General features: G+C 40.9%; 1 protein-coding gene across 2 annotated transcripts in view; it reads left to right on the top strand.

The window, feature by feature from the left end:
• The window catches only part of Nebl (nebulette), a 375,861-nt gene that overhangs the window by 174,824 nt on the left and 177,760 nt on the right, over positions 1 to 23,277 (top strand). Inside the window, exons 1-2 of one of the 2 annotated variants that reach the window (XM_031369078.1) lie at positions 19,138 to 19,951; positions 20,520 to 20,609. Coding sequence is in view for 1 of the 2 variants with exons in the window: in XM_031369077.1 (XP_031224937.1) it covers positions 16,178 to 16,285 (108 nt within the window). In the remaining variant the exon portion in view is untranslated. Of the gene's footprint in view, positions 1 to 16,177; positions 16,286 to 19,137; positions 19,952 to 20,519; positions 20,610 to 23,277 lie in introns of those variants that run through there. The other variant, XM_031369077.1, reaches the window with a different exon arrangement.

Here is a 23,277-nt window from a genome sequence, read left to right as displayed (position 1 = left end):
CATTTCATTAATTTATTTAGTTTTGTACTTTGGATCCTATCACATAAATTGACAGCTACACCCTTCAAATAACTTAGAAAAATGGTTTTGTTATTAAGTTGAAACAATATCACAGAGGTTTCATTTAAAAAAAGATCAGAAATCAATGTAGCTTGCTCACATTTGATATTGTTTTTAAAACTCAATGTTCTTTGTGTACTTGCTTTTAATATAATTGTAAGTTTTAGATGTTTGAAGGGCCCCTTTTAAAAAAACTAAATTTTCAGTTGGCTTTTGGATGTTTGCCTAGAAAAATCTCATTATTAGAAAGCACCTTTTCTCCTTTTATAGGTTTTGATTAAAAGTAAATTACAGAGTAGGCTGTTTAATATTTTTTTACCTTTTGATAAACTACATGGATTTACTAAATAGATAAGTTAGGGTCAATTACTTTCTCTTTAAGAAAGTAATTCCTGTAGAAGAATTTTAAGTACCAGCTCCCCGAGGCATTTCAAATGATTATTTTAATTGATTAACTAAGGTATAACTTACAGTTGACCACAAGTGTTTTTTTGTGTCCAGTACATTTAGTGATATTCTGTCCTTTGTATTATGTGTGTCCCAGGTAGCATTTTTCAGGAGTCTGAAATGCCTGACATGAGTAGTTTTGTCTCATTAGTTTGTGGTGGGGCAGCTCTGCTGGACTAACCCTATTCTAATGAGGCCAAGTTTTGGGATCTGTCTGCAGACAGGCCAATTACTTTAAGTTTTCTCTGGCCCTTACACAATTAGACTGTACTCTTTATTGCTTGGTACCTGAAAATATACAGCAACAAATATTTTGGGTATAACTCTGCCATTGCATAGAAACTGGTAAGTTTATGACCGTAGAGACCTAGAGTTTGAAGGAGGGCAGACTTTCCAGGCTATTACTGCTTGCCTGAGGGTCATCAGATGGCTCCCTTTTATTGTCTCAGCGAATTTTGGTAAAACAATTAAAAAAAATCCAAGTCAAGAGACAGGTAAGTTGAATGCATACTCTGCCATAGTGTAGGTATTCATTGATTTCCGATTTTTCTGGAGAGTTAGAGTCTCATGAAAATTGTTCTCATAATCTGTCCTCTCAAATTCTCTGGATAATTTATGGAGTGGATGATAGGGTCTTACATCCTCTGAGACTCCCAAGGAATGTCTGATGTGATTTTTATCACCTCGCAAGTGAAGAGTTTGGATTTGAGCTACTTTCACCAGTTGCTCTCTGGCTGTCTGTGTTCTTGAGTGGGAGGGCTGCTGCCCACGGTACCACCTTCTCAGCTCAGCCTTCGCTTTACTCTTCATTGAAACTGGATTCCAGCTGAGTGCTATAGTGAACATCTAAGGTTGCATGGTGATCCATTTTAAGTTCAAACCACTGTAAAACTTAGGCATGGTCATTTTGCTATCAGAATTTAGTTGTTATTGTTTTAAATGCGCTCTCTCTCTCTCTCTCTCTCTCTCTCTCTCTCTCTCTCTCGTGTGTGTGTGTGTGTGTGTGTGTGTGTGTGTGTGTGTGTGTGTGTGTTTGTCAGATCCCCTGGAACTGGAACTGTAGTTATAGACAGTTGTGAGCTACCATGTGGGTGCCGGGAATTGAAGCTGGGTCTTTTGGTAGAGCAGCCAATGCTCTTAACTACTGTGCCATCTCTTCAGCGCCTATACCTGGATTTTTAATGGGAATTTAAAAAGCAAACTACAGTTGAAAAACAGGAATGCCTAGAAAAAGATACTCCCAAAGATAATAAGCACAGCTGTTTTTGAGGAGCAGCATAATAAGAACTTATTTCTCCTCTGTCCCCATTCCCTCCCTTCCCTTCTCGGTCCCCTCCCCTCCCCTCTTGTTTCCCCTTCTTCTTTTGTGTTTAGAATTAAACATAGGACCTCAAACGTGCTGCATCAACACTACCAGCCAAACACACTGCAAGCCCAGTAGTAAGAATTCTTGATTACCTCTGAGAACGTGCTAAGTGTTGACAATGTATTCAAAAGGATGCCTGTCTGCCCCCATGTTTAGGAGTTTTGCATAATTAAGAAAATCTTTTTAACAGAAATAGGGGATCATGAGTAGATGCAGCTGATTTATAGTCATCTTGTTTTTAGTCTTCTTATTAGAAGATCCCACTTCTGGAAACTGCCTTAAATAATATTTGGCTGTATTTTCATTTATTGTGCTTTGACGATTATGCTTACACCAGCAGCTCGAATAGAGACACCTCAGAAAATTCTAGAAAACTCAGTTCTTGCTCCAGTTAAACTGTTTCACAGAAACCGAAGGAGCCCCTTGCTAAAAGGGAAGATGGAAGGAATGATACTGAGAAGGAAGCTATCTAAAAGACCCCAGGCCCATGTAGATGCAGATGGCATGTGGTGAATCAGTCGGGACTTTCTGTTGCTAGTGTCAGAGATCTCAACCTCAGCTAGCCTTAGAGTTGTTGGCACGGATACCTGAGTCCAGGAGGCAAGTTGATATTTGGGAAGGCTTTCAAAAGGGCCTCAGAGGATGACACAAGGGCTCAGATTTGTCCCATCTTCAATTCTGTCTATTCTTTTCAGTCTGGTTTGCCTTGTGTTAGTAGGTGGCTGCCACACCTTCAGCCGGCATCTTTCTAGTTGTCAGACATGTGGAAGAGCGGCTCCTGGGAGACAGCGTCCCTGGGATCACTTGACCATGATTGGGTGTTGTGCTGTTGAGATGCCTAATGTAGTTAGTGCTCTAGTTAGTTTCAAAGAGTAGCATTTTCAACACAAAGAGTAAATGTTTACAAAAACAGGAGGCAGTCGCTGCTCACCACCTTAAAAAGCAATAGTTTTATATTTGTTGTGCAAAGCTATAGTTTTAGGGAGGAAATAATTCTGACTGGATATTTATTTATTTACTTATTTATTGTGTTTCTGAAACCAATAACAAAAGGATTTTTGTCTTCCTTCCTTCTTTCCTTCCTCTTTTCTTCTCCCTCCCTCCCTCCCTCCCTCCCTTCCTTCCTTCCTTCCTTCCTTCCTTCCTTCCTTCCTTTCTTCCTTCCTTTTTTTAAGCCTGTAATGGCTTTTAATGACTTTTGATGTAACTTGGATATCTTGGTTTTTGTAGGTCTGTGTTTAACTTTGCATTTTTTCTAGTCAGTGCCTTCAGGACACAGGAGATCTGAGCTGGTACTTGCAGAGTAACACAGTATTTTTTTTTTTTTTTGATAAGTTCTGTATAAGCATTAACACTCTTTGACTCACAAACTGAGCTTATCTTAATTTCTTTTAACAAGTGACAATCTGATATTTTTCTAAGATAAGAATTAAGTTCAAACCAGTCAATTGAAGTCTCAGAATTTTATCTGAAAAGTTGTTTATTCAAAGTTCCCTTGCTAAAACCCCATTTTAATACAAGTGGCTGAATTTCCTGCAGAGAAGTGGCAGGCATATCACCCCTGGGAACTGCTCTGTGTCACTTCCAGCTCTACTTTCTAAGGTCACTGAAATGCCCATCATATTAACACTTTGCTTGGTCTCACTGTGAAGAAATACACTGCAGAAGCAATTTAAAGAGGAAGGTCTATTTGGGTTCCTGGTTTCAGGCTTATTTCTGTTAATTGTGGTGAGAAAGGCATGGTGGCAGAGTGGCCCCACCCATGGCAGTAAGGGTATGCCCACATGGTAATGGTAATGCTTGACCCATGAAATAATGGACAGTGTAAGAGGAAGAATCAGGGATACACCCTCAGTGAACAGTGTCACTATGTCCCAAAGGGTCCATAACCTTCTAGAATAATGCCACTAGCTGATCGCTAAGCTTTTAAATACAAGAGTCTCTGGGGGGTGTTTTTCAACCCAATTATAATGCCCAGGCTTCCCAAACCTTTGAGATTGTTAAGTAACTTACTGCATCTCCTTGTCACTTTTACCAAGAACCACGGCAAGTGGAGCAGGCACACAGATTCCACACCCTCCCCGATAAACTGTGCTTCTGGCTGTTCCTGGTTTGTCTCTGCTAAGAAAACTAAAAGGATCTGGTTTGAACATTTCAGCCTGACTGAGCCTTTCCTGGGACTGGAGTGGAAAGTAGGGGAGTGAGATGCTTATGAAGTTAAATCTAATTTTGAGTTTGCTCTTTAATTAGATGCTGGCCCAGCTCATTACATTAAAAAATATTTAATCCCTTATATTTTTTGGTAGTGTTTCCAAAAATGTTGTGAGCCAGAACATTTAAATTACAAACAATAAATTTTTAAAATGGGTTTACTGGGATGGGCCAATAAGTGGGAGAGAGTGGAGTGACAAGCATGGGGAGGTGGGAGGCAACAGGGGTTTGTTCTTGTTGTTTTTGTTTGTTTGTTTGGTTGGTCGGTTTTTGGAGGAGAAACTGGGAAAGGAGAAATTATATGACATGTAAATAAAGAAAATTTCTAATAAAAAAAATAAAATGGGTTTCCTGGGATGGGGCAAAAGCATGGCTAGTAAGGTGCCCGCTGCGCACGTGTTAGGAACCCACCAGAACAACTAGGTAGGCATGGGGATTCTGGCTTGTAAGCCCCGTGCCCAGGGCACAGACAGATCCCCATGGCTTAAGAGGCAGCTAGCCTAGCCTAGTCTGTGAGCTCTAGGTCGTGCACTGTGAGAGACTCTGTTCCAAAGCCTCATGGGTGGCCCCTGAGGACCAACAATGATGGCTGATCTCTAACCTCCACCTGTACATACAACCCCATGCACGGTTATTTATGCTCCATCCCACATTTTAAAGAAGATTCACTTTGAAAAGTGTTTCTGTTTGTATACATAAGTTATACAGGAAAATGATCATTATTGTGACATTTTCATTTTGTTTTTAGTGAATTTTGATCCTAAGAAAATTTTTATGTGTGGCCCATTACCTAAAATATTCCTGTTGGAAAACAGTACCCCCAGACACACCATTTGTCCTACACAAATACTAGGCAGGGAGCTATTTGAGCTGTGTTGACCCTTGAATACCAATAATGCTCCAGGAAATGGTATTTCATAACATCACTCTACACGTTACTGTGCTCTGCAGTGGGCTCAGGGATTTCAAAGGTATCATTCCGATACTTTAGTTACATTTGCCTTTTAAGCTTAAGTGCTAGTTGGGGCGGATCAACACCATTGATTTCACAATGTTTTTCAACCGTGATGCGGGGCCTTTTTGTTGATTTGATCTCAGGCAGGAGGATTGGAGCAGCGACTGGATTTGCTGGAATGAGACTTTTATCTTGCGCAGACCTCTCCTTCTGCTGGGGCTCTCAGGCCAGCAGGCCTGGTGTGGTTGTCCTCTTTGCCTCACCCCTGCTCTTTGTGTGGCTCTTATCCATTTCCGTGGATATGGTTTGTTACCTCTATTTGCACTATAACTAGAAATTTGATAAGGTCATGTGCCTGTCAGATGATTTAGATGTCATCGGGTGCAGATGAAGAAAAGCAGTTTTGACAAGTCAGACAGTGGTGCCAAGAAAGGGGATGAGGATGACCTGCCGTGAGAGGGAGGACCAGCTCTTATGGCCCCGTTTTCTCTTTTAACTTTAGGTCACTACTTTAACCTCTTTAATTTGTCCCTTCTTAAGTGGATGTGACATGGTGACTTCTGGCTTCTATCTAAAGGGCACTGAAATGGAGTCCTGCCTTGGAGGGGAGATGCTGGCATTTAGGGAGATCTGACTTTGAGTATTCTGATAAAAACATCTGGGCCTGGGAACTTTATCTTTGGCTGAAGCTGAGATTAAGGTCTTAGGATATGGAGTTTATTAATGCCAGTGTCTGTTCACACACGTGTGCCATGGAGAGCCTGCATTTTTTGTAAGCCATCCTCCTTTATTTTAGGGATAGGAACAAGATAGATGCTCTGTAGCATGGGCTCACTGCCTTGCTTTGCAGTCAGGACAGGGACTTCCAGGTGGTGACTTGGGGGTGAATTCTAATTACTGGTTTGTCGTGTCCATAGGACAAGGAGCTATAGAGCCTTTAATTTATTGGATCGAACTTTCCTAGGGTCTGTTTGCCCTTAATTGATTAAGTACCATCTCTGAGTATTCTCAGTATCTAAACCCTGCTACAGAGCACACTGAATATATTGATTTCTTTTGGCAGCTATATCAGGAGAAAATTCCCCATTCTGTAAGTGGTGGGTTAGATGGTGGCAATGACCCCACTGGAGGTTGGCACAGCCTCCAGGTGCTGTTGGGGCTGGATTGAAAGCACCTTCTAGCATTTTGCAACATGGTTTGTGAAGTTACATGACAGAGGTAGGTTTTCAAGCATAACTTGTCTGTCTTGATAGGGTTCCACTCTAGCCTGAAAGCATAATTCAAAGAAATAGCAAATTTACATTCTGGGTAGCTTTGTTTGAGTTTATTTAAAGGACTGAAACACACACAATTCTCATAATAGCTCTTGCTACTGATGTGTTGATGGTGCTGACAAAGAGAAAACTCAGACCAGATGGTTTCCAAACAGTGGGACCACCTGGCTTGTTGGCAATGCCAACATATTCCTGTTTCTCAAATAGCTGTATCCTCACTTATGTGGAAATGTCTGAGGTGGCGTGCGCAAGAGCTCGGGCAGCGCCACATTCCAAAGTCAGGGTTATTCAGTGAAGTAAAAACAGCCATGCCACCCTCAGACTGACCCCTTTCTCATTTAGAATACTTTTAAGGGCCTCATTTTTTTCTTTCTCTGTGTAGCTATACAATCTAGTTCTTCATTTCCACATTATAAGGCAAAAAAGAAAAGAAAGAAAAAAGAAAGAAAGGAAGAAGGAAAGAACAACACATACGTACAAAACCCATTGATTCTTGAGACGTTTATGATAGAGGGAAAATAAAGCATATAAGTCCTTCTGGAAGATTTACACAGGCGTGCAGTCACATAGACCCTCACCATCACGTAGATGGAGTATCTCTAAAGGAGACTGGAGAACACTGTAGGTGAGAAAAGTTAGCAATCCATCCACAGATTGGTGTGGTAGCTTTTCTGAGAGAATTAACTATCAAGCTTGGAATTTGCTCCAGTGTTTGGTATCTAACTGTTCCCTGTTGAAATGCTGAATGAACTTACAGATTCGCAACTCATTTCAAAGTTTGTTTTGAGATTGGCACGCGGTTACTTATTTGCTGCATACCCATTGGGCATCTAACTAGTAGATAGTCATTAAAGCGTCAACACTAACTAGTGACTACAACACATAGGAAAATCACTTAAGATATTGTTCATACTGTTTTAAAAATATTTTAAAGTCTTTTAAAGAAATAATACTAGAAGTAATTTTGTTGAAAGCCTTTGGAAAGAAATATTGGTGTATTTTCATCAAAACATTGCTATATTTCATTTTCCTTTAAAAGACACCTCAATGTCTACAAGATCTTTAAAATGACATCTTGAAGAAGATGGGGTGGGTCAGCAAAGACCTTGGGGACAGCAGGTCTCCCTTGGAATCTGTGCTTCTACTACTTCTTTGCTGGCAGTACTTGCCTTGGATGGTAAGCCAATAACCCTCAGTTTCCTATATTAGGATTTTGGGTTGCATGTGACACAAAGTTCCATCCTAACTACCTCAAAGGAAAGAAAAGAGGAGAAAAGAAGAGAAAAGAAAGGAAAAGAAAAGAAAACCATGAAGGAAATGAATCACAAAGCCCATGAAGCAATGTGCTTTCTCGGCTTTCTGTAGCTCGGCAGATCCAAGACCATCAAGACAGGACATGGAGCTGCATCTAGCCTGGTGGGTTCTGCCATTGGCAAGCATAGCTATAGATGCTTCCAGAGATTTATTTCCTAGGGTTCTAGCTGCCAGTCGACATAGCCAGAGACTCTCTCTGTGTTGTGTATTTTAATTGTTAGGTCTTCCAGTCTTGGTGACTTGAACTAACTTAGCATGCATGTCTTTGGGTCAGTCCATGGTTAGGGAGGTAGGCCATGAAGAAAACGGTGATTCCTACGAAACCCTGGGTAGATGGAGTGGAGGCATAGGAGATAGGTTTTAGGTGGACCCCAAATAGGTTTTCATGTATTTCTCATGTATAAAATAATGACAAAAGAGGATTTTATAGAGTGATTTTTTTTTTTTTGTTAAAGATTAAGCAAAATGGCTTGTCAAGTTGATGGTGCAATGGTTACTACCTTGAAGCCCTTTAAATGGTAGTCACTACAGCACAGCAGGGTGACTTCATGTTAGCACCTCGACAGTGACACCCACCAACACAAAGCCTTTACCATTATCTGTCAAGCTAAGAGACTACAATTCTTCAGCGTTTCAGGTACACTTCCTATGGAAGGTCAGAATGAGTGCGATATTTCTAATTTAGCACAGAACTTTTAAGTTACCTGTCAGATTCTCTACATTTATACTGTAAACACATTTTGATTTTAAGAAATTAGTCTTAAATATTTTTCCATTAAAATGGCCTTGAGCTCCATCAGTGTGGTTTAGACTGCCAATATAGCAGTTTTCTAGCACTATTAATGTACACTGTACATGAGAATAATTCTCTTAAAATAGTTTTACCTTGCATTAGTCATCATTTACCCTCTTAGGGTTTTTTTTAACCCCCTTATTTGGAAACGTAGAGGTATGCTTTCCTATTGATGAATAGTTTGTGTTTGCCTGATGGAGCATGCCTGATACTGGTGTAGGAGGGCTGTTGGGAACAATGTTAACGACATTTTCAGTCGGTTAGGAGTAAAAGAGAGGAATCCACTCTCATCAGCTGTGACACTCAGAGACTAAGCACACACACTTTTCCTTATGAGAGCTTGTGTTATTTCTGCTATTTATGGACTTTTGCTTGGCTCCTTGCTTCCTCTGCTCTCTTTCTTCATCAGTTAAAATGTGGCTTTCGTTTTAACTTACTAACTTCTAGATTAGCAATTCCCTAACTGGAAACTGCTCATCTCCCGCCTTTATAGCTCAGGATAGATACTTAAGAATGTTTCCTGTTACATTTTCTTAATTTGTCCTTTATTTAGCCATACATAGTAAATTTACAGTTCAAATGATTTTAGTAATATTCTATGTTGTGAGTTGAACTCTTGGTATTCAAAAGTCATAATCATGTAGCTGTTTAAGGTGAAAGCGGCTGTCTAATAGTTAAGGTTTGTGTCTAGAAGCCAAAAATCAAATGTTGCCTACATTATTAAATTCTACTTACTAAGTTCTGGGTGAAAATGTGAATTGCATATTTTGGCACCAGTTTCCTTCATCAGTGTTAGCGTGCTTGTTTATCTGTTCACTTGCTTTGATGCACCAGTTTCACCAGTACTGTACTTTGGGCATTGGTACCCCACATCTGCTCGGCACTAATTGTGGATGATTGTTGCCTTCAGCAGTGACACTGCAGAGCAGTGTTTGTGAAGTGTGGGCTGGGTTTCAGTCGACTCGCAGTGAGTTTCCTTATCATTTTGTGACACCACCAGATCTATTACAGGTAATGAGGGAGCTGAATTTTACACTGGGCAGCTTGTCTGGCTTGTTCTTGTTCCCTAAGAACTGCTCAGTGAGTCTCAAGCCCATCCCTGCCTGTGTAGAGAACGTTTTTATACCTCCTCTGTGTTCAGTTTAACATTTCCCAATTCAGCATTTTAACAATTTTCAAGTAAATTGGGAAATGTTGTCATTGAAGGATTTCTGCCCTTTGCTAGTTCCATGCAAACCTCCCTTTTCTTTTCTTTTCTTTCTTTTCTTATTGTAAAATACTTTTTATTAGATATTTTCTTTATTTACATTTCAAATGATATCCCTTTTACTGGTTTCCCCTCTGAAAAAACCCTATTCCCTTCTCCCTCCCCCTGCTCACCAACCTATCTTCTCCTGCTTCCTGGCCCTGGCATTCCCCTACACTGAGGCTTCACAGGGCCAAGGGCCTCTCCTCCTATTAATGACCGACTAGGCCATCCTCTGCTACATGTGCAGCTGGAATGGTGAGTCCCACCATGTGTACTCTTTGGTTGGTGTTTTAGTCCCTGGGAGCTCTCTAAGGGTACTAGTTAGTTCATATTGTTGTTCGTCCTAAGGGTCTGCAAACCCCTTCAGCTCCTTGGGTCCTTTCTCTAGCTCCTTCATTGAGGGCCCTGTGCTTAGTCCAATGGATGGCTGTGAGCCTCTACTTCTGTATTAGTCAGGTACTCCTCTCAGGAGACAGCTATATCAGGCTCCTGCCAGCCAGCACTTGCTGGCATCCACAATAGTCTGGATTTGGTGATTATATATGAGATGGATTGCCAGGTGGGGCAGTCTCTGGATTGTCCTTCCTTCAGTCTCTGCTCCATGGTTAGTCTCTGCAACTCCTTCCCTGGGTATTCTGTTCCTCCTTCTAAGAAGGATCAAAGTAGCCACACTTTGGTCTTCCTTCTTCTTGAGTTTCTTGTGGTTTGTGGATTGTATGTATCTTGGGTATTCCGAGCTTCTGGCTAATATCCACTTATCAGAGAGTGCATACCATGTGCGTTCTTATGTGATTGGGTTACCTCACTCAGGATGATATTCTCCAGATCCATCCATTTCCCTAAGAATCTCATAAATTCATTGTTTTTAATAGCTGAGTAGTACTCCATTATGTAGATGTACCACATTTTCTGTATTCATTCCTCTGTTGAGGGACATCTGGGTTGTTTCCAGTTTCTGGCTATTATAAATAAGGCTGCTATGAACATGGTGGAACATGCGTCCTTATTACATGTTGGAGCATCTTCTGGGTATATGCCCAGGAGTGGTATAGCTGGGTCCTCTGGTAGAACTATGTCCAATTTCCGGAGGAACCAGCCAAAGTGATTTCCAGAGTGGTTGTACCAGCTTGCAGTTCCACCAGCAATGTTTTTTCTCCACAACCTCGCCAGCATCTACTGTCATCTGAGTTTCCTCCCTTTTCTATACAATGGGCCAAAATGCATACCTGTCTGTGTTTACCTGAGGCAATATGTAAAGAATATTTAAATTTCCTGCATTTGTTTATTTCTATTTTGAAGAAAAGCAGAAGAAGATAGAGGGAGTTAGCTGCCAATGGCACAGTACCTACAAATGGCCATGTACATCACCCGGATATTTAATCACTGGGATGTTTACACACAACCTGCTGACATACCTGTTTAATCTGCAGTTCTACAGTATGTAAATTGACCAGTCTAGGGCCTGGAACATAGCAGAAATCACTAGGTGCACCATCTCATTTAACTTACACTCAAAGGTGCCGTCAGTATTTTATTGCAATCACCCTAGTTTTGTACTTGAGGAAGCAGTCTCAGAGGAGTTAAGTACCCTGCGTGAGGTCACACAGCTAGTAACAGGTGCAGCTGGAGCACACGATGAGTTTGTCCATGGCTGAGTCTCTTCTGTTAAGTGCTCATACATAGTCAAGTATCTTGCATATGATCATTATAGAGCTGGTAAAAATTAATTAAAATATTATATATATTTACATCATTATATATTTAGATTACTTGTTTTGTAATAAAATATAGGCTTCCCTTTTGTGAAACGAGACTCCTGAGTCTGATAAAGTTGGATGTCAGTACATGGGGACCTGAAAAATCTGTAAACATCGCCAAGTGTGTCTATGATGCTATAAAAGGTTAATTTGAAGCTGAGAATTCATGAAATTACTTCTAATGAATTTTGATTGTGTTTAGAAAAGGTAATTATAACTTTAATTTATTTAATTAATCATACACTTACAAATTACGGGATTAATTTATAAAAAACAAATTTACCTTGAACTCAATTCTTTGACTCAGTATTTGTTAAAATTAACTTCACCTTTAATCGGATTTTCCTTTGTAGTGCTTAATTCCCATAGAGCATTGAAGGTGAGCCAGTGTTTTGCATTTTAGGCTTTAAAAACACAAGACCAGGACCAAATAGTAATCAATCCTGAAGTGGTATTAAGCCTCTAATGTATGCACAGCATCAAGCAGAAGAGGCATGTGTCCATCACATCCATCAGCATCTTAGAGTCTACTTAAGTCACAAGTCAGTACCTAGCTGAGGACACTTTGCAAGTCAAACTCAGAGTTGTGCATGCAGTTTTATGATGGTCCATCCCTTGCAATCTTCCCCTGAGCAAAATGTGATGCATTTATTTTGTCTGAGAAGGTGGTGGGATTGGCCATTGATCTCATTGTATCTGAAGTGAGATTACAAGCAGAGAAACATGAATCAGTAGTAAATATGACCGTAGGCTTTGGGCTTCTATTAAGCATATTCCAGCAAGCTGCTTTAAGGCTAAACAGACTTTTCCTTCTGCATGCCCTTCTGCCCTGGCCCATTGTGATACACTCCTGGGTCCCCTTGAATGTCTGCTCCCCCTCATTAGTGCCTGTTTAGAATCTGCTCCATAGAATGCCCTTTCATGCTCTTGATTTTCCCTTCCGCCTTTAACCCTCGAGCTTCTGCTGTCACAAACATTTCCATCAAGATGAAGGGACTTCATCTTGGCCGGCTTACCTTTCTGTACCTGGAAGCTCACTAGCTAGATCATGGCTTTTGCTTATGAGTGAATCCATATTTATCAATCTTTATTATTCAGTGCATGATTTTTATTTCATGTCCATGTATAAAGTGTATGTACCTGTGCATTTTAAGTCTATATACACAAACATGCACACATGTGGCCATGAACATACGTGCGCATGCATCTATATCCATATATCTATATAGATAAACACTCAGAATGCCAACATATGGGCAAACATAGAATATCAATATTGAATAGAATTCTATATTTGAAATAACATTTTAAGTTCCTTTGCAAAAAAAAATATTAAAAACTCAAATGGCTTGTGTGATTTTTTTACATTTGACAGTAGATTTGTAGTGTATGTGTTTGTAGTGTGTGCACATATGCCTATATGCATTCACATGTTGGGACATGCCTATAGTTCTAGTACTTAAAGTGACTGAGACAGAGGATCATGAGCTAACAGGCTAGCTTGGGCTGTATAGTAAGATACTATCTGAAAAAAAAGTGCAGTTTTTTTTTTCAAAGTGCCTTTATTTAGTGTTAAATGGATAAGACTGTGAGAAAACAAGACTGCTAGACCTGCCCCACCTCCCCCCAGGGTCAGCACATATTCTTTCTGACCTCAGGCTGCCATTTTTGCCTTGGCCTTCTTATCTCCTTGCCCTTCCTGTCCCACTTAGTGAGATTGCACTGCTGCCTGATAGCTCTCCAGGAAGGAAAGGTCTTGAGGCTGGACCCTGAACTCTGCCTCCTCCTGTGGCCTCAGGACTGCTTGCTGGTAGGGGATCATTGGTGAGGAGGTCCCCACACTGCTTGCCCTGCCTGTGCCCATGCTTCCCTCCAGTTCCTCTCCAGAGAGAGGCTGTTTGAATGAAAGTCTACTGTGATGCATCTCTGATCCTCTTCCATGGGCATGCTGTCTCAAGAGAGAGATGAGGCAGCATCCTCTGGAGGTGCGCAACAGCGTCCTCTGCATGTGCGCAGCAGCGTCCTCCTCTGGAGGTGCGCAGCAGCGTCCTCCTCTGGAGGTGCGCAGCAGCGTCCTGCACCCTCTTGTTCCTCTGCTCTCCTTTTCACTTCTGTTCTTATTGTCAAGCAGCTTGTTGTCTGGAAGGCTCTGGTCAGAGGTGGGTGTGCAACTCCTCTTGCTCCCAACCCCTGCAGACTTACTGAAAAGGCAGTTTCTGTCCAGAGTCTGCTCTGTCCGCCGCATGAATCTGAGGCCAGCATTTCTGACACTGCCATGCCACTGTCTTGCGTCTCTTCCTTTGGAATTCTTCCCTCCACATCATTCATTTGACTTAGGATGTGTCTGCTTCATCTTTGCATGCTAACATACCCTTGGTCAGGTAGGGATTATTGGCTCCTCTTTGAGGTGCTGTTTCCACAACTGGAACAACTCTTGACTGAGTGAATGACTAAGTAAACTCTCAAGGGGGAAAGTCCTGAGAATGCCACTCTGTGGAGGCCATTGTTACTTGTGGATTCTCATGAAATGCTGTTTTTGAGAATCAGTTGAGAAGACAAAAAGATCTGACATGCAAGTTTTATAGCCAGCGCTGAGCACCAGGGGACAAAAGGCATCTTTCCATTCTTCTTTCTTTTCTTGTTTTGCTGGGGCAAGGGCAGCTTGTGTGAGTCTTAATAAATACTAGATTCAGTGTGGCAAGCAAGGTAATTCAGAAGAACACTGTGGTAGCAGTTATTTTCAAAGTCTGATGCCTGTGTTCCCCTTAGGGTTCTGGCTTTTACCTCTTCTCATGTCCTTCTAGCAGATGCTGGCCCGTGTAGAGACACTTTATTTCCTATTTGTGAGACAGCCCGTGCTCTGATCTCTAGGTTTAATTCTCCTTGGCTTTCCAGTCTTTCTGAAGCATTTGTTGAGCCACTCCCATGAGCCACTGCAGGTGCTCAGTAGCTGGGTAGGCTGCAAGTGGGTGGGAGTGTGGAGAAGGCTGAGCTGACTAATGGTTCCTTGGCTCCCTGGATATAGTAAACAAATACTGGGTGGTCGGCGCTTGAGTGGGTGTTGAGAGCGTACCACACCATTAGAAAGGAGGAAATAGCTTCCAAAACACTGAGAGCCATTTACAGAAAAGATTGCGCACTCTCCAAACAAGCCACTTGAGTAGGCAGGCCCAAACCCAACTATTCGTAGGTGTCCTATGAACGCAGTGAGGACTGCTGGATGCTAATCAGTTCCAAACTTACCAATTCCAGTACTCAGTATATTTTCTCTTTTATTTCTTTCTCTGGGAATCAGTCCTTAAAACAAACAGCAGAAGGAACAGTGTACAAGTGCCTTTTCGGAAGCTGCCTTCAGGGATGGACGGGAGGAGGGGACGGTTAGACTGGTCTCTCTGGAAGATCCCCATGGTTTTTGTTTTTGTTTTTGTTTTTTGTTTTTGTGGCCATTACCTTGTGGTCTTTTCACGCTTTCGTTATTTTCCTACCCTGTCTCTCACGGTGCTCACGACCAGCTAATCTGACCAGCTTCCCTTGGACAGAAGGAGACTGTGCCTTGGGCCCGTGTGTCTTCAGACATGTGCCGGGTGCCTTCCTGAATACTGGGGGAATGGGGTCAGAAGGCCAAGCCCAGTCAGCGTTTTTCTCGGCAGTAAAAATATGACCATTTATTGGATCATTTATTTATGGCAATAGCTAAAATAAAGGTCTTAAGACTTTTAGGAATTTAGGGAGGATATTAAGGAAAGCATAGAGAGAAAACGAGATATTCCTAAGTTGAAATTGATGAATTTCTAAAATTTTTCTATTTGTTTTTAATCAGGGTTTTAGTTTATTTTCTTTTAAGCTCAATTTGTCAAAGGAAATCTTCCAGTAGCCTCAAGGCTAAAAATACATGAAAGAACTAAGTTTATAAATATAAATACAGTAAAATATAGTAAGTGAAAGACTACTGAATATCCCACTAAGAGAACTTTCAACCCTATTCAGGGTCCACATTTGCAACAAACCCATATATTCATCAGCTGCTATGATAATTTAACTATTAACTTGAGGATTTATTCTGAATGCAAAGTGGGGATTGTATGGGCTATGAGTATGTGTTTTCAGTGTTCTTGACATTTGGGCTTAAAAACAAGAACACAGTAATGCGAACATCCAGTCGCATTAACAAAACAAGTATTTAGTTGGTGATTAACAGGAGACAGACCTTTAAGATTTATCTGCGCCTGTTCCAGCCCCAGGACACTGTGATAATAACCTCATTGAAAGGAAGTATATTGCCCTAACTTACCTGAGTGCTGGGATTGAATCCAGGGTTTGGCCTCGCTAGGTAGGCTACACCAGATGATCTGGAAATCTTGGTCCTCCTGCCTTCCCTTCTGAAGACTTGGATTATAGGGCTGTGCCTGCACACAAGCATCTATATACCTCTGCACACAGCACACCAAGGGTCAGTGTGAGAGGCTTTTTAATCCCTAGGGGTGGCCTTCTTTATAAATATTTTCATAAGCATTTATCTACTAGACGTCTGTCAGTGCAGCACAGTGTAATCGTGTCCATATGCTTTGCTGTATGATGTAAAAGGGAACATCGTACAGGCAGGGCTGGCTGGTTCATGTCCCTCCTACCCAGTGCAACCCATGCTCCAAGTGTTGCATTTTCACTGACAAAATCAGCCTGTACTACATGTATACTACTTAAATATAATATTGAGCAAACACACACATATCCTTTTTCCTCTCTCTTGTCAGGTCAAGTACAAAAGAGATTTTGAAGAAAGCAAAGGCAGGGGCTTCAGCATCGTCACAGACACACCTGAGCTGCAGAGGCTGAAGAGGACCCAGGAGCAGATCAGTAACGTAGGTGCCCTTTTACTGGATGGTGAGGTGGCCCTTGTGTGCGCCTCTGGGTAGGAATGTGAGACTGAGTGTGTGTGAAGCATAGCTGTCGCTGAGTGTGTCCAGGCTTCTCACAACGCATTCCAATGTCACCTGTCAAATCCCAGGCCTCCGAGCTCATCACTTATCTACAGCCTAGCGACTATAACAGCATTTTCTTCGTATATTTTGAATATCTCCCAGCCTTCATATTTGGACAAGATTAAATGTTTGTAATGAAAAATTCCAACAGATTTTTTCCATGTCGATAACCATATAAAGTTAATATATAGTTTGGGTATAGTAAAAAAAAAGTGGTCTTTTTCTAATTGTGTACATACTTTGTATATCTGTTATATCATATGTTACATCTAATTTTAGAAATAAACATTTGTTTAAGTAGTAGTTTTTACTTGAAAACCACATCTTTTTAGTAATATATTTTCTAGAGTAACAAAAATTGGGACTGGAAGGAGCCTGAGGCACATTAGAATATGACTAGCACTTACCAAGGGTAGTGCTAAACAGGTCCTCCTTGGCTTCTGTAATTCGTATGTGTGATTGTTTTTCTTCTAATGTATTGCATGAAATGTGTCAAATGCTTGTTTTCTGCAAAGGAGTAGGTTTAATGCTAGCTATCCAGAATAGAATTAAAAACTATGCATGGTAGAGCACGGACTGGCAAACATGCAAAGCTCTTACCACCATCATGAGATTGTGGAAGTCACTTGTCACAGAAATCGGACAAGCATGTCACAAGTATTACACGTGTGTACACAATCATACATACATACATACATACATATAATATACAGATGTTATAAGTAATATAGCCCTAATCTCTAGGAAATGTTTTTCATTAGCAGATGGATTTAAATTTACTGATACTGGGCCATGGTTATGAGCTACATGCACATATATGTATATTTACATACAAACACACACACACACACTATTTGTGGATAGAGTTTAGCACGTTATTTGTTAAAAATTCAGGAACAGAACTATTTGGTGTTTAAAATGTTATCTCAAGGCCAGGAAGAGGCCTCTCTTTTTATCACATTCTCTATGGCATACCTATTTTGTCTTTATGTGGACATTCACTATTACAGTCTTTTGTTTGTTTTTGTTTTTGTTTTTTTTATTTAAAGAGACAGAGTTGTCTTTTAGGAGCTGATGATATCCATCCTGTCCCATGGTTTTTCTTATGCCTTTTTGGGCTGCCAATAATGAATAATAAAGATAATTACCTTCATTCTCCCCATTCATTTTTCCCTCAAATCAAAAACCCATCCTTCCTTTAAAAATACAAACCGGAGATGCATTTTAATGACAGTTCTGCTCAGAATTTTAAAATGTTATGCCAACTTCAGTTATCTCTCAAATGCTCAACTAGCATCGAAGTTTATTTCTCAAAGAACTAAGCAACTCTTCCAAAGGCCATCTCTGTGACAGATAACGAGGAGTACAGTTCACTCAAAGGTAAGCCTTTTCATTTATGTTCAAATTCAGTCAGTGTTCATAAGTAATTAGAAAATAACTCACCATCTCACCAAACTTTATCATTAGCAGGAGTATACTTTATATTCAATGCCAGAGGTCGTTTGCAGATCCATTCTTAACTATGCCAAACCCCTTATACTGCAGGTATGTATTAATCTATAATTATCATGTTCATAGCAGCCTATACAAAACAACAATAAGATATAACCTATGAGATAGACAGTGGTCAGTATTAAAAGCATCTAATTTAGACCACAACTAAACTACTCCCCTTTTGCTTTCTCTTGGTGTTAGGTACCATAGCAATCACAGTAATAGTACATTTAGCAGTGATGGGGCCTATCAATGCTTGGGTTACAGTAAAGAAAAGATTTCACAATATTTCAGTTAAGTCTATTCCTGAAGAAGGGGAACTGCAAGGTATTCTGAGGTCTGATGAATTTATTACTCATTTATAAGATCACGACCCCATGGAATTTCCCCATTCTACACTGGGTTTTCCATATTACTCCAGGGTCTTTTGCCATAAGAAATCTGATTAGATTTGAAAAGTACCATGTTGGTTTTTCTTATTCTCTAGGCTATCTTAATGTAAAGCCACTGAACAATACTAGGCAAAACCCATGCAGATAGTTTTGAGTGTGCCCTGCATTGTTTCTGTTTTTTGAGAGGAAGAAGTGAGCAAGACTCTAAAATGGGAAGATCTATAATTTTCCCGCTAGAGATGGTTGGGTGGAGCTCACCCTGATGATTAGATTTGTGAGCTGAGTCTTAGGTTAGACCCCAGGTGATGGGGGAACCCAAGTGATCATTATAGTCTATATTTTTCTTTTTGATCTACTTTATAAAATATATTTCCAGTTCATTTTGCCTTTGGATATTTAGTGGCTCTTTCTAAGCTGCGGTTAATCCCCTTTGGACGGAGGAAAATATAAAGACATGAAGCTGTGAATTTAATAACTCCTAGGTGTTTGGGGTAATATGTTATGGATGAGTGGGCATTTTTGATTGCTTGTGTCTGTGTCTGTCACTGTTATGAAAATTTTTCAGACACTCTTACATTCATTTGTCTAGGAATTGAAGTCATTTGGAAATAGCTGCTCAGTCTGCAAATGTTACAAGGGTGTGGATAAAGTAGAACCTTAAATTTCAAATTTTATCTAGTAAAAGAGATAAATGTGGGTTAGCCCTGCCTTCTTTATTTTGGTACCCATAATGACACCACAATGAGCACGGGAGATGCTTTAAGGGCTAGCATTTAAAGTGCTTCCCCTACACTCCTCAGGATAGCTGCAGAAAGATGAAAAGAGGTGGGGTTTAGAATTTCCTTACCCATAGGAAAGAAGCAGAATGTGACTTTTAAAATAAAGCTCTCATTTCCCCCGGTGATGGGTCTTCATTTAATTTGAGACATTCATATCTGAGGGAGTTTGACTGGTTGGACTTAGAAAATGGTCTTTTATGGGAGGTCGGGATATTCAGATGAAAAGTTTAATAGTGTACAATGTTTACAAGTTCAGGTTTTGTTTCAAGTCTGTGTATAGCTGCATACAGAGAGGGAAGTTTGCAGGAAGTGCTGTCATAGGATCTCTGGGTTCAATAGGTTTTCACGATTAAGCTAGTCAAGCTTCATATGCCCTTTGCCCCCCCAAATAATTATTCATCTTTGTATGTTTATTAACCATAGTTAATGTTAAGGTACACCTACAAAGGTAAATGTAGGGAACATTAAAATATCATCGGTCTCGTTCATATACCTCTAGCTTATTACAGCTCTAGTTTTGGGTGGTTCCCATGCTCCAACCTCTGAACAGGGTGGGCGTTCAGGGTGTCTGCCACAGGGTAGCAAGGCAGCATGCTCAGTATTGCAAAGACTGAGTGTGGCCTGCCAGCCATGACTGATTTCTTTCCCTGTGCTTGCTTAAGCACACCTAGGGGCTACACTTTCAATTAACTCACAGTGTCGGGATAGACTGGGAAACAAAATGGTAAACTCAAGCCCCAAGAGGTTTTTACAGCCATCCTGGCTTAGATAAACACTGTTTGTTTTCTAATTCATCATAGGTGGAAGGAAGGTATCATGTGAAGAGGAAAGGGAAGGAAAGCAGTGAGAGAATCCCTGGCTTTCTGAGATGGCTGGAAATAGTAAGTGTATCCTTATCAGACCTGCCTGAATTCGTGCCTGTCCTTGCTGCACAGTGGAAAGAGCATTGTGTGTCTCTGCAAGTATCTTATCCTGCTGCCCACCAGACCATCCCATTTACTCTGTGTCTACAGCTTTGATTATGTTTCCTGTTTTCCAACTATACTTTTGCTGCTACCACTTGCAGTTTACCAAACCCATTCATAAGAAAGCTTGCTTGCTTTGCAAGAAAAGCAAAGACCAAAAGCTGTCTGTAATTTGATACTGAAATGTAATTAATCCTAACTCGTTTGATATAGCCACATAAATTTTCATTGACTTAGAATGTAAAATAAATTATATGCCCATTAATAAACTCACAAGGACACTGCCGATTTAGTTCCCCAGGACTTTATGAGTTAGCTTCAGAAATATTGGATTATTGGAACCAAATAATTGAATACAATGTCTACGTACTATTAAAATATTTGATTCAAAGTTAAGTTGAATGTAAGGGTGAGCGTGAGAGCATAGGGATGATTATCTTGGGATTTGGTCTCTGTTTGTAATTTAAATAAATCATTTTGACAGAGACTGACTGTAACCATGTTCAGCTGCTGACAGTGTAAAATTGAGCTGTATGGTGGACAGAAGACAAGCAGTCAAGAGAAATCCCCAAAGGTAAAATTTGTTATGTAATTGGGTCAACTCATGCATGAGAAATGCATGCTAATTGTAAACTGGTGGCAGAATCACCCTGCAGGAGGCATTAGGCCTTATCTGACTCCAGACAACTGACTCGGAGAGCTTGCTTTCTTTAGGTACACAGCAAACACAGATGTGGGTTTTAGAAGGAGAGAAAGATAAAAATTAGAAAGTCATGTAGTGTGCAGATGGAATTTTTGTTAAGTTCCCTCCCAGTACAAGCTCTATAACTTGTATCAGTAAGTAGAAATTGACACAAAAGCTCTTGATTTTAAGTAGTTCTGTACACTAAGCAGTATGTAAGGAGAATGGGATGGGATTTTATTATAGCCCATCATGGTTTTATTAACATAATCAATAAGTTAGGAGGAAGTTGATGCCTAAGATACAAGCCCTTGAAGGCTTGTGTTTTTAGGGTGAACCCCTAGGTTGCTTTAACAGTCTGTATTTCACCTCCAGTTCATCTCCATTAGTAACCCTGATACAATCCAATGTAACAGTGAGTCCGTAGCGCGCTTTCTGAAGGCAGGGATCAAGTATGCCAAAGAAAGTGATGAGACAATAGCACGTCTTTTCCTTGTAATGTCAAACACATGTTCATAAATAGTTCATGGGTTTTGGAACACTTTGACACACTGTTTAATTAGACCCTCTGAACAACCTCTCTCCCCAGGGAAAGGATTTCTATAAGGAATACTTACACTTTCCTGTGAAAAATATATGGAAAATTACCTTTGGCCTTTTCTTTCCCATTTACAGTGTCCCTCACACCTGGCTTTGCTTTATTTTTTTGATGTAGGGCAGGACTTCAAAGGCTGATCTCTGCTTTTTATCCCCAATTTTTTAGCCACAGTCACTTAAAGAAACAAATATGTCTCAGACTAGTAATCACTTGTGCATGGCAAGGACAGGGCTTCTTGCTAAGTAGCCTTGCCTTGAGGGGAGCTTTGAGAAGAGCCACTGAAATAGGAGCCACCTGTGACTTCTGCTTGGACACAGATTAGGAATCCAGAGGTGATTTCTTGAGGTGCTGCTTTTGAGAAATCTGTCTCCCCATTTCTTGGCCTTCAGGCTCCCCACCTGCCTTCTTCCTGTTTTGGTCTCTACAGCAGCTCCTTCGCTGGACTGTTTTGGTCTCTACAGCAGCTCCTTCGCTGGGCTCTTTTTTCCTTGAAGCACCTCATGCTCTCTGGAATATCATCATCAGATGAGTCTTACTAAAATATCTGCTTCATCAAGATCTCGCTTGTGACCCATTAAATAACACCCCCCCTTCAGCTGTCATCTTTGGGCAGGATGAAGCCTACCCTCCTATGCCCTTTACGGACTCTAATGACCTTTCACAATTGCCCTGCACTATTTCCGGCCTTATCATCCACTGCTTGTCAACACTGTTTGCCCATTTCTTCTAGGCCTGGATTTGATATCTGCTCTGTTTTTTCCTGTGAGTCATTCCTCTTGTTTCAGCCAATTTGACACCACTGGGAAATGAATTTCTGACCCTTGACCCCAGCATGCACTCACCCCCGGCTAGTGATCTTTCTCTCCTCTGGAATCCTTGCCTGCTTTGAGGAAGGTTGTACTTGTTTCCCACAATCATTTCACATGTTATAGTCCACATTCTGGTTGCAATCAGTATTTTATGTATCTTACAGTTTTACTTCTTCAACTTTAAGAGAATGGAGATTGTCTACTCTTTCAGTCAGTATTTGTTAGTTTCCAGAATGCACAGCATAGCATAGTGTCTCCTCTGTTCAGAACGTAACTCCTGTTCCATGCTTGGATTTCTGCATAGTCTTGATTGTTCTTGCTCCATTCCAAGTTGTTCACCACATGATTTCCTCCAAATAATTCCAAAAATATACATTTGCTTATTTCATATTTCTTTTAGAATCTGATTGTGGATCCCTACTGCCTTTAGGATAAAATGCAAAATACTTTGCCTGGAAAACAAGGATTATCCCTGATTCACCGAGAGCTGAGGCTTGGAGCTTTGGTGTGTCTCTTGTCTCTGAGCCCTGTGGACTTATTATCCTTCCTCCCTCCCTCCCTGCCTCCCTCCCTTCCTTCCTTCCTTCCTTATTTAATTTACTTTATATCCTGACCACAGTACCTCAGTTTCCCCTCTCTCCTCTGCTCCCAGTCCTGCCTTCACCCCTCCAACATCCCATTCACTCCTCATCCCTTTATTTCCAGAAAAGGGCAGGCCTCCCATGGATATCGACCAGCCTTGGCATATCCAGTTGCAGTAAGGCTAGGCTCATTTTCTCCCATCGAGGCTAGAGGAGTCACCCAGCAGGGAAAAGGGTCCCAGATATATGTAAAAAGCCAGCCCTGTTCCTGCTGTCAGGAATCCCACATAAAGACCAAACTGCACAAGTTTTACATATGTGCAGAGGTCTATGTCAGTCCCACACATGCTGCCTGGTTGGCAGTTCAGTCTCTGTGGGTTCCTTTGAGGACAGGCTAGTTGATTCTGTAGGATTTCTTGTGTTGTCCTTGACCCCTCTGACTCCTACAATCCTATCTTCCCCTCTTCCACAGTTTCTCCTAGCTCCACCTAATGTTTGACTGTGGGTCTCTGCATCTGTTTCCATCAGTTGCCTCTCTAATGATAGTTGTACTAGACAATGGAAACTTCCAG

This window comes from Mastomys coucha, unplaced genomic scaffold, assembly GCF_008632895.1.
Source record: "Mastomys coucha isolate ucsf_1 unplaced genomic scaffold, UCSF_Mcou_1 pScaffold15, whole genome shotgun sequence".
Lineage (NCBI taxonomy): Eukaryota > Metazoa > Chordata > Mammalia > Rodentia > Muridae > Mastomys > Mastomys coucha.
Note: the sequence above shows the minus strand (reverse complement) of the source record. Positions and strands in the feature narration are given on the sequence as shown.